This window comes from Hyalella azteca, unplaced genomic scaffold, assembly GCF_000764305.2.
Source record: "Hyalella azteca isolate HAZT.00-mixed unplaced genomic scaffold, Hazt_2.0.2 contig16293, whole genome shotgun sequence".
Classification (NCBI taxonomy): Eukaryota; Metazoa; Arthropoda; class Malacostraca; order Amphipoda; family Hyalellidae; genus Hyalella; species Hyalella azteca.
Genome location: NW_025946118.1, coordinates 71,459 through 83,511, shown reverse-complemented (window position 1 = coordinate 83,511; position 12,053 = coordinate 71,459). Strand labels below are relative to the sequence as shown.

Sequence of the window (12,053 nt, the reverse complement as noted above, 5' to 3'; positions counted from 1 at the left end):
TTTAATGATGATTTTTGACGCTCCAGGTGCCCAGTTGGACCCTACTGCGAGCGCCTGGGCCTACACGCCCACCACCCCCGCAACTGCCTCTTCTACCTGCGGGATAAGGAGCCTCCGCAGCTGCAGCAGCTGCTTAAGGTGCTTATTATAGAACATTAGGGTCTGGTATTTTATAGAGAAGTTCAAGTCAAAGTCAGCTATTGCCACATGTAGTTCACTAGTTGTTAATTGCTTTTTAATATTGTATTGAGAAACTTATAAATAGAGGTGTTTATCGTGAGATTTTTAATTATAGAAAAAATTATTGCATCTTTTCAATATACACGATAAATTTTGACTTCTAATAATAATGATTTTGGAATTAAGTATCGATCGTAAAGCCAATGCTTACTTTAAATCGGTTCTACATTTGTTTCTTCGTCAGGAGAATAATATTCCGTTTGACACGGAGCCTCGCGATGATGACACGCACGGCGGCGCGGACACACAACGCAGGCAGTGTCAGGTTCCGGAGCAAAAAGAAACCCCGGACGGTCTCGTGGATGACATTTGTGGGCGATCCGTACTTCAAGGAAACGCAGGACTCTGCAGGTAACCTTTCATCCTGCTCCATATTTAGGATATTTGATATAAATTATCATCACTTTGGATGACTTAGGAAGACGTTTTGATAGTTCAAGAGCTTCTTGGGTTATACCGACGAATCTAAAATTTGTTTCCCACTCGAAATACATTGGCGGGGTAACTAATGGAAACAAAGCTGGATTTACCGTCACTCACGTCACATGTCGAGAGTTACAACGTGAAATTAACGTCATGACAAAATTAACAGAATTTCTATTTAATCATATAAAACCGACTGAAGCAATTACAGAATTCTTGCTCTTCACCCGTTATACTTTGTTGTTTTGATTTTTATTGTTTAAGGAAGGCCATGAGTTAAGTGTCAAAATAAAAAAAAAAACAAATAAATGACGAAGTTTGCTTTTTCAGATGCGCAAGCGCAACTGCACTTTATTCAATTTTGCGTATCTATAAAAATATTAAGGAGATGGAAATTTAATAAAATTGTTGTTTGGATTAATGCGCCGTTCGATTCACTCACATCATAAAATTCAAACAGAAGAGACAATGACTTGTACTTTTTCATTAGTTTTCTCATCATGCCCCTGGTTTCATCTTATGCACAGCTTAACCAGTTTGACTTAACCCAGTTAATTTAATGCTATACAAATATCTTAGAAAGTTTCATGTACTTATACCCTTACCTATTAACCCACGTTTTTCCCTTATACTTTTCCAAATGCGATGACAAAGAGTAAGAAATTACTAAGATTAAACCGAAAAACCTTTATTCTATGGTTTTCAAACCATGAAACACTTAATCTATGGTTTTTAAAGATCTTTGCCTAAAAATAACCGCTCTAACGCATCCCTTGACCAATGTCCTCTATGCCTAAAATTTCTTTACATAGTTTGAAAGCGGCGTTCTCAGCTATCATTAAAGCTTTATCAACGAAGTGAATCATAAAATATTCAAAAAGGATTCAAATTCCTTACTTTAAATACATTACTAGCCATAGTTCAGTCCTTGATGAAGTAGATTACTGAAACTAATTATTAATGATTACCATATAACTAATGAGTGAATGTACAAAGAATTAATTAACAACTTGGCTACTGAGTGCGTCACTCATCAACTCGGACATGAGTTACAGGTGAGTCCAGATCCCCTCTGCGAGCACTGAGCTAACATTGATATTTCATAACACCGCACACCAGTGTTAGTAACGTTAAAAAATGTCGGTATAAGAAACGCATCAAAATTGCTAACGAATGCTGAAGCCTAATTTGTTTCTATATCTCGATAGAAAAATAATGTTTTGCTCATGCAATTCCAGCGAATCGTTTCTCATGGAGTCTAAACTTCTGAATTCGTTCTATAAGCGAAAATAATTTTTTCATGAATCCAGACAATGTTCGTTTTCTTGGAGAATAACTTTTTCACGCTCAAAATTTTTTACGATTACTTGCTGCATAAAATAAGAACAAAATTTCTCAACGCGGGAAATTTGAATAGACTCCTTCTTTACAGAATACACTTCACTGAACAACTGGTGCGGCTTATAAATCAATACAAACTAGACCCTATCTCATTGCTCGACGAGGAGGATTTACACTACTTACTTCGCCGAGAAAATCTCGACGGACCGCGCAAGCTCGAGGGCGAGACCAAAGCCAGCTTTCAAGACCGCGTCAGGAAGGTAAGGAGCAAGGATTAATTTGTAGGAATGTAAATTGCAACAGTGATCGAGGAGCTGGTCTGCCGGAGAGTTAATTGCAACGGTGAGGAGCTGGCCTGCCGGAGAGTTAATTGGAATGGTGAGGTCTCGGTTCTAAGAACAGTGAGGACTTAAGGAGAGGAGGAGGGACTTATGAAGTAGAGGCAAGACTTGGTTGAATTGGACAGGATCTATTTAAACGAATGAAATTAATTTTTTAAGGTAAGATCTATTCAAATAAAGGAAATTACTTAGTCAATGGGAGGATTTATTGAAATTAAGTTAATGACACTTGGTTTTAAGGAGTATTTAGTCAAACGATGTAATGACTTGATTTTGGGAAGGATTATTCAAAGGAAGGAAAGGGTTCGATGTATGGAACAGAAATTAAAAAACGGAAATTATTTTAATGAATGTACGTGATGAAGGAAGGAAAGGAGGGGCCGATGACAAAACAGTACACAACTGAAATAAGAATAAGATTAAATACACTAAATTACTTATTTGAGAAATTGTACTATTTTTGAGGAAAGAACTTTGAGTGAGGAAGATTACATCGTTTGATTTATTTTGCATCCTCTTAACAAGGTTGTGTTGTTTGGCAAATAAGGCTTGTATACTTTATCGTTAAAGCTGATTACCTTCTGATTTAATTACCTGTTTTGAGCTTGGCTTGCTCTTTTAGCGCGATTTTGTAACTAATTTCTATAAAGCTTTGCATGGTTTTTAATAATAGTTCGAAATGCGTCTTTTCTGTTCCATTCTCTTCGCCTTAACTTCCATCCTTCATGTCGCCCGTTGCATATGTAATTCTTCATTTAATTGATCAGTACGAAAATTAATGAATTTTTTCCAAGCGAAAAGCTTATAACATGCTCACTCATATATTTGTCATAAGTGAAAATTCATTATTTGGCTCAACTTTCGTGACTTCCAGCACATAATAAGGAACATTCGTCACAAAGGAAAAAATTTCATTTTTGGCTTAAAGTTGGTGATTTTCATCTTAAAATAATTTGAACTTACTTCTGTATTTGCAACGAGTCATTTCTATTGACAGTTTATAGGACCTTACATTTTCTCACGAATTACAAGGCATTAAGTAGCTCAAAGGCTAATTTTTTGTGGGGGTTCAGTTCGTCGAGACCCGCAAGACAATATCTATAATTTCGCAAAAATGCCAGGCTTGAATATAAGGTAATAAGCTACGTACACAAAAATCGCTTAGCATTAATTATTACTCGATCACTCGCGAAAGACAAGACATTCAAAGTAAAACACTCCACTCACGTTGTACTAAATATTATTATTGTCACTCGTATTTACGACCAAACTCGCTGTTAGCTGTTAACGAACTAAACTGCAACCCGCTCTAAGCTGCATCGTTTCGATGCTTTTTATATCATACCAGTTGTATCCAGGCATTGTTTTGTAGCACATTTTCCGTGACCATTTAATGTTTATGATATTATTGGTCGCATTAATACACTATTCTTGATATAACCAGTCGTGCATACTCAGTTTTCTCGATATAACCGGCCGTGCATACTAAGCATGCTCGGCATAACCGGTTGTGCATACTCGGCAGGCTCGGCATGCTCGGCATAACATGTCGATATGGTGATTCATAATATATGTATATGCGGCATTAATAGCGGTACATAATGAGTGTTCTGGACATAATGTGGGGCGGCAGACTGCACTACGTCGAGTATCTGGTCGAGAAGATCAATTCGCACCACCTCGACCCGGTGATCATCTTCGACGAGGCGGACCTGCGCGTCTGCCTCCGCCGCAACGGAAAGGCCGTACCCGTCCGCCGCTGGGAGTCCGAGAAGCTCTACAGGGATAAGCTCATTAAGGTGGACTAAATAACGCCATGACCATAAAATTGGTCCTTAGGAGGGATAAAGGCCAGTCCTTAGGAGGGATAAAGCCCGGTCCTTAGGAAGGATAAAGCCCGGTCCTTAGGGGGGATAAAGCCCGGTCCTTAAGAGGGATAAAGCCCGATCCTTAAGGGATATAATCTGGTCCTTAGGAGGGATAAAGCCCGGTCCTTAAGGGATAAAATATGGTCCTTAGGAGGGATAAAGCCCGATCCTTAGGAGGGATAAAGCCTAAAAAAATAACGTTTTAAATGGTCAATTTGGTAGGATAGAGGCAGATCGAAGTGGACAAAATAAGTTATAAGTCTTCGATTGAGAGAATAGATTTTGGTCATAACAGCGTATCAAGGCTGATAAAAAAACGAAAGTAAATAACGAAACGAAATAACGTAATTTAAATTATTTTGTAAATACTAACCGTTTGACCTCTTAAGTTCTTCATGATCTCCATATTTATAGGACCGTTGGCTGTTTGTTCTGTGATTTCAACTGTTTTAATAAATAAATGAATTAAAGTGATTGCTGCAATAAATTTAACTGTTGCAATACGAGTTGAATTTACGTAGCCTCGTAAATTTTTTTACGAGGAATTTGAAAATTTTAAAATTTACGTAGCCTCGTAAATTCAACTGTTCAGTAAATGCAATAGGAACGTCCGGCTACGAAATATCAGCAGCCACCGATATTTCGGCTGTGACATTTTTTAGAACAAATTTGTATTATTGTATCAAAAATTATATCTGCATCATATTGTCTTATGTCTCGTCATAATAATATATTTCGTGATCAAGTCTATAAATCTAATACGTGTGGTAGGTTGTCTTGCTCCATTTAGTTTTCGATGTAATTCAAGTCACTGTGTTAATTGAATGCAAACTAACTCAGTTGATAGACGTGTCTTGTTATTACAATACGGAGGGATTTTCCTCTAGAATATGTTGCTTACGTCAATCAAGATGTGCTACCATACTAATTTGGTAATAAACCAATCATTAAAACCTTAATCGAAATTAGTTTGTGTATGGAATATCTATATTTATTTTGTTCGTATTTAAATGTAGTTCGTACACGTAATATCCCTATTTATTTGTTCGTATTTAAATGTAGTTCGTACACGTAATATCCCTATTTATTTGTTCGTATTTAAGGTATTTCGTGCACGTAATATCCCTATTTATTTGTTCGTATTTAAGGTAGTTCGTGCACGTAATATACCTATTTATTTGTTCGTAATCAAATTTATTTCATGCACTTCAATTCTTCATTTATTGTTTCGTTTTCATTTACCTTTGTTATTTCAGCTCATCAAGGAACAGCTGCCGCTGTCGTGAAGGTCGACCGCTACTGCAGAAATCAGCCTACCGTCCGAATGTATGCAAATTATAATAAATTATAGCTAAATATCAAATCAAAACAATCGCGATCGTTATTAAATGAAACTAATTAAACGATTTGTAAATTGAATCTTGGCTTGGGTTAAAGTCACTAAATTATTTTTCGAAAGAAAAACTCATAAACTTGGGACCGCAATGAGAACAATGTTATCTTTAGTCCATTATAATATTCATATGAAAATTGGTTATCAAGCAGTAAAAGATAATTCTAAATTTCATGAGTCCCCACCGAAATATCTGCCTTTTAAATATTTTCTGGAATATTTAGGAAGTCACAAATTGATTGGCTTCTTTTAATGCCATTTTCACAGTAAATCATTTCACGAGGATTAACAATTCAAAGTTGTAAGTTCACCTCATCGCGTATTTTTTAATTTTGGAGGTGTCGAATTCAAGATTTAAAATATGCAGGGAAAGTATTTCGGTAGCGATGAATAACTACGAATAGGTCTCAACTATTATTATCTAAGTAAAGAATTATCTACAAGGACAAGATTGCTCATGCGTTTCAGGAAAGTCGTTTTTGTAATGTGTTTTCACGATAAGCATAACTTAAACTTATTTGCAATGATTTAATTAAAGATCATTAACAGTCTGATTATTTGAACTAATATGTCCATACATGCTTTCCTGTTCGAAAAAAATAAAACTGTAATGTTTCGTATAAAGATTCTATATAGTATAAAACTCTGTAACGTCACCAGCACATTTTCAATGAAAATTTAAATTCCATCTCCCATTTGTTTAATTTCTTCCTTTATGCACGTGACTCCAGCCAGCCCTCCACGCTCTGTGTGCGAGTAGCTTAACAATAAATCTTTTGAATCGGTTATGATTGATTTATTTTCAATATGGTAAAACTCCGGAGAAATAGTTGAAAATTTTCCACGACAACTTCACATTTTGAACTAAATGTATAATAAATTGCGCTAGATGGATCAGGCCGCTCACAGATAACTGCGCTCATTCCATTATCTGAACTCAAAAATCTAACGGTTCGTGCAAATTTAAATCGTCTTACGTTTAAAATTGATTTTTTAAATACGAATTTTGGGTTTGGCGTGTATGATACGAAGGCGTTTCTACCTTGCGATTGATTAAGACTGAAGTCATGCGCAAACTGAGGTCGTCTGCATCATTTCCAGCAATCTCGGAAACGCAATCAGATCAATTTAACTCCCAAGCTAAAAGAAGAAAATTGTTCTTGAAACTTGAGTAGCATATTCCTGCCGAACACTGTTTATGCTTAGCTTATGATGATGTATTTGACAGTCTAAAATACGAATTCTCATTATTGTTTACACGCTTTTATGAGAACATGACCTCAGCTGTGTTTGCCTTGATTCTTGAAACTGGGAGTCTCTGAAGTCATACACAGACGCAATCATGGAGGGTGCGTACGGTGTCGGTAAAGCTGGAGCTGCGTTCGATCCTATAACGTTCGTTCAAAGACCTCAAGTAATATTAAGAGCCGTTTGTTGGGTAAGTGTTCTAATATACTAAGTTGACGTCTGATTTATTCAACATTTTTTCGCCAGCATGACTCATGAGTCTATTTACATAACTTATTATTTTCTGTTCGCATCGGATTAATCTCAACTTGACGATTACCGTAATTATTTGGCTGTAAAAAATAGCTTGATCCTTTGATGCGAGTTTAACCAGCTAGCTACCGGTACCACCTTACTCGCCAATCGCTAGTATCATCAATTCGCTTAAAGAAGAAAAAACAAAAATTCTGCTTCAGTAAACATTTCCTTATATCTGTTTTCACTAAAACAAAAAAATATAACTCAGTACTCACAGCAGTGAGTGACAGAGAGCGCATTTTCTTGTATGTCTCTGCTGGCTACATGGCACATGGCATAATAACTAGAGTGGAATTTTAGGAATTTTGATTTATTTATTGAATAAAAATCCAGCTGAACCTTGCCTTTTGCCACATGCTTGATTCAAGTTCATCAGATTATTGGCCGAGTACAAAAGGGAAGGCTCCTTTGTCTAATTTTATCAATATATAAATCATTTCATATGTTATAAGTTACAACCCTCAAATTCAACACTGGACTCCTAACAAGTTTCTCACAGAATCTTGCCTTTTATCTTGGTTTTCTTGGTATCTAAAGTTTAGCATTCAAACATTGCTTGCAAAATTTGTCATTGCCTTCAATGTTGCAAACTGGATAGGAATCAAATAATAGTAAATATTACAAACCGAATATTTTTTTTTTTTGCATTAAATTTGACCTGTTTGTCCAATCAACAAACTATTCTTAACTAAAGGTTGATCTTTTTCTTGTATCCATTTAAAACTAATGCCTGCATTTGTTGAAATAACTAGAAAAAATTGTCTTGCACATTGAATGTCTCTCTATAACTGGAATTCTGGTTCTTAAAATCTTGTGACTTTGTATGGAATTAAACTGATATTCTTAGAATTTTATCTCTAATTTTACAAAATTTTGATTGATCTCTGATTTTTTCTTATGTTTTCCTATTCTCTTCCAACTGTAGGTAGTTCCTTGACATGCCAGAAATGTGTTTAGTGGGTGTATTTTTTAACCTGATCTCTTCTCATATTTCAGCTGTTTTCTATCATCATCTTTGGTTGCATCTCATCACAAGGTTGGACTAACAATGAGAAAGGCAATGAGGTCTGCCTCTACAATGGAGATGGCAATGCTTGCAATTATGGAACTGGCATCTCAGTTATTGCTTTCTTGGCTTGCATTGGCTTCCTGGTTGGAGAATTTCTCTTCGAACAAATGTCTTCCATCAAGACCCGCAAGCGCTATGTCTTGGCTGACCTTGGCTTCTCAAGTAAGTGATTTTCAACATTGTTTCTGGCTGATCACCAGTTCTTTCTGCATGATTAATGAAATGTCATAAGCCTAAGTAAGGCATTGATAGTGTGAATGGGTGTATATTTCTAATTGATTTTAAATCCTATTTGTATGAATATTTAATTTTGTTTGCTTAGTTCATAAACTTCATGACATGGGAATCTAGTCTTAATTTTTATGTGGCCTCTAGTCTTATTTTTCTCAAATTTTTGTCTTTTATCCTTTATATTATTTGGATTGAAGGAAATCTGTACTATACAATCTGAATAACCATTAAATATTACTCATGTCTTGCTAATATCATGAAAACTGCTTGTATATAATATCATGGGATAGGTGCAAAAGTATATATCCTAGTTTTGGTTTTATACCTATTTTGGTCATAATATCAAAGGATTGTTGTTAAACCAAGAGGTCATAATCTAGGTTTGTCAAAGGCAGTTTATGTTCAAACTTTTAAATTCAGCACTTTCCTCTGCACCTAAGCCTACTAATTTGTTCCTAGTGTTCGTGGATTAGCAGGCACAAATCAAACCCAAGTATAATTTACTTGGTGCAATGTAAGAAATGATGAGCCTGGTTAAAATTGACTGTGAGGATAAATAATTGTACTTTCACTTACGCAATGAAAATTAAAAAATTGGTTTTGCACTTCTATTTACTTAAAAAAAATATTCATAAATGCTGGAGTTTGTTCAATATTTCTTCAGATTAATCAAAAGTCATACCTAACATTGCTGAAACTGTTTCATGAGTCATTTTATTTCATTCAGAGAATATGTAAATTTATTTAAATTTTTCTTAGGCTTCTGGTCACTGCTGTACTTCATTGGTTTCTGCTACCTCACCAACCAGTGGAGCAAGTCTGATGCACCTCCTGGTAACATAGGCGTCAGCAACATGCAGGCTGCCATAGCCTTTTGCTTCTTCTCTATCTTCACTTGGGTGAGAAATTTTTTGTCTTGCTTGTGTCCCATTTTTTTCATTCTTGTATTATTATGCAGTGTTTTTGTTGGTCTAGCATTTTTTTAAAGAGTATTGAGACAAGTTTTAATGCACATTGTTTGTGTTTATATTGAATATTAGTGATGAAACATTTTATTCATGAGCTTAAGATCTATGTAATTATTGATTTCTAGCACAAAAACAGAGGAACTACATTTACTAATAACTAGATTTTTTCTCAAAATATTACAAATTAAAAAAAATCGGGAGAATTTTGAATTTTTCCTAAAATTTTGGGTTGGGAAACCTTGTTTAATTGTTTAAAGATTCTTTAATATTTCAAGATGAATTTATTGTAAGCCAAGCTATAAAGTACAAATTTTCTACATTTTTTTACATATCTGCACAAATGCCTTTATTTTTTATCTGGTATCATTCATGTACATTCGCCTCCTCATGCAAAACTTGGAAAAAATAATATTTTCACTGTGGATGCTCAAGAAAGAACTGTGTGGCATAACCAAACTTATTTTGATGTGCCAGTTTGTTGAGACCAAGTAAACTTTGGCAACTCATGATTTTGCAACTGAAGACTTTGTTCCTCAAGCACCTTGTACATTGGTGACATCTGTAGGTTAATTTGTTACATTTTTCACTTCTGTGTTCAGTGCCCTTTTTTCTTGAATTCTGTAGTCTCAATCACCAGGCATTTCAATATTTGCCTTTTTAGCGCATTTTCTCATTTATTGAAAAAATGCACTATTGTGCTCGCCATGTCTGTCTGTCTGTCTGTCTGTATTGTGCTCGCCATGTTTGTCTGTCTGTTTGTCTGTCCGCCCGTCTGTCTGTGACCTCAAGTTTTCATCGACGAGAAAATGTGCTCTCTGTCACTCACTGCACTGCATTTTTTTTTTGTTATCCATGTATTTTTATTGTTCATTTGTGTTCAGGCTGGTTTCAGTTAACCTTGCTGGTCTTGGTTGTAAAGCATTAGATAGGTTTTACTAATGTTTTTACATCCATGATTTTCTTATGCGTTTGTGTTCAGGCTGGTCTGGGTTACCTCGCTTTCTTGCGGTTCAAGCAAGGCTCTGCTCAGGCATTTGCCCCCAGCTATGAAGTGGACCCTAACGCTGCTGTGGCTGCGGCAGAGAGTGGCTATACAAGCTACCCTGATGCTACAGACCCTCAGGGTGGCTATGCTCAACCACCTTTTGGGGGGCTCCAACAAATTGGTCTGTTCTTCTATGCGTTTTTAGCAAGCTTTTATTTTACCTTTATAACAAATTCTGTGAGAAAATTTTCTTATTTATTCTTTGAGGCTATTTGAAGATATTTTTGGATTTTTTTTTAATTAGCCTCGTTAAAGGAAACTATAATGTTCTCTTTTTTTAATATCCTGTTATAGAACGTTTCCTTCTTTTTTACCTAATTACTTATCTGTTACCCCCTTTTTATCCTGAGGTATTTTCAATGGAATTGATCGTGGCAAGATCACGCTGTTTTGTTAATATATGTGACGAGTTCTTCATGAATAAAATCTCCAAGCCAGAACAACTTTTGAAATAGGTACTTACTTAAGTGTCCTGATTCTAAAGCCATTATTTCCTCAGACCCTCAACAACAGCAGCAGCAACCCTACTAAGGCGGCGCCCTCCCTGCATTGCGGTGCGCCACTTGAAAACCTGGCCTCTTCATTGGCCTCTGCCTTCAGGCGTCATTGATGTTCGGCATTTGAGCGACCATGCAGCACGTCAGTCGCTTAATGCGCAACTAAAGCATTAGCAGTGGCACATATACTTCTCGTCGTCTTGTAAAAGTTCTCCATAGTTACAATAATATAACCTATTGGTACAATAGTCTCGAACATACCCTTCAATTCTAGTCCAATGATTCAGCAGAAATTTATTTTTGAGGACCAATCACCTGTCTGCTCTAATGCCCCGTCAGAATAGTGCTTGATGTGTGCTTTTTTTAGGTACTCTTATTCATTTTACAAACTGTTGCGTAGTATGTTGGATATCTTGCTTCCCTTATGTACTAGTGTCATTCGTACCTTGAAGGCATACCGTATATCTCAGTCCCGAGAAATGAACTTCAAGTTATCTCATGAACCATGTAGTGATTGATGTACAATTTTCATGATTGCAACAAATACCACCTATGATAAAATACTGTTGTACTATTCAATCTCTGTACATTTTAATATTGATATTCAATCCTCTGCATTTCCGGTATCATATATAATCAATTAAAAAAAGGATTTACCTAACATTTGCGAGCTGCTCACAAAGTGATTGATGGAAAGCAAGAAGAAATTGTTTGCGCCAGTGTCCCGTGTAGATAATTTGTTCACGATGTATTTCCTACCACGTTTGTTATTAGTCAATTAGTGTTTAGCATGTCCATCACTTCCAGTGTGAATTTTTTTTGCCAAAGTTTTGGAATTATTCAACTTTATTGTCATTGTTAACTTTATTTACAGCGCTAAGGTTCGTGAGTAAATGCTGCTTAGTTTCAGGCAAATTTCTGGGTCATGTGTTGACGTGATTGAATCCTTGTGTTCACTGCACTCAGACTGGACCCGACAGGTGAAAAATTTTTGTGATGAGATGGAAAGTTTTTAGTTTGCTATGTTCTGAATTACATATCTTTTTAGTTCTTCATTTGTTCATAAGTTGGGATTTTTTGCCGAATTCCTTT

General features: G+C 35.9%; 2 protein-coding genes across 2 annotated transcripts in view; both read left to right on the top strand.

Annotated features, from left to right (window-relative positions):
• LOC108682385 (E3 ubiquitin-protein ligase lubel) overlaps positions 1-6,312 on the top strand; it is a 52,474-nt gene extending 46,162 nt beyond the window's left edge. The window contains exons 41-44 of the mRNA XM_047884846.1: positions 27-138; positions 425-591; positions 3,979-4,144; positions 5,470-6,312. Of these exons, the coding sequence (XP_047740802.1) occupies positions 27-138; positions 425-591; positions 3,979-4,144; positions 5,470-5,499 (475 nt within the window). The 3' untranslated portion in view covers positions 5,500-6,312. The remainder of the gene's footprint in view (positions 1-26; positions 139-424; positions 592-3,978; positions 4,145-5,469) is intronic.
• Positions 6,313-6,718: 406 nt separating this feature from the next.
• LOC108682387 (synaptogyrin) lies at positions 6,719-12,046 on the top strand. The gene is made up of 5 exons (XM_018171546.2): positions 6,719-7,044; positions 8,148-8,382; positions 9,211-9,350; positions 10,399-10,585; positions 10,964-12,046. The coding sequence occupies exons 1-5, from the start codon at positions 6,949-6,951 to the stop codon at positions 10,993-10,995; spliced, it is 690 nt and encodes a 229-aa protein (XP_018027035.1). The 5' UTR covers positions 6,719-6,948; the 3' UTR covers positions 10,996-12,046.
• The last annotated feature ends 7 nt before the right edge of the window (positions 12,047-12,053 follow it).

Bases quoted from the DNA above. Each gene is read 5' to 3' on its own strand.
- LOC108682387 (XM_018171546.2), top strand. From the start codon at position 6,949: ATGGAGGGTGCGTACGGTGTCGGTAAAGCTGGAGCTGCGTTCGATCCT. The intron at 9,351-10,398 runs GTGAGAAATTTT...GTTTGTGTTCAG, and splicing joins TCTTCTCTATCTTCACTTGG to GCTGGTCTGGGTTACCTCGC. The intron at 10,586-10,963 runs GTCTGTTCTTCT...TTATTTCCTCAG, and splicing joins TGGGGGGCTCCAACAAATTG to ACCCTCAACAACAGCAGCAG.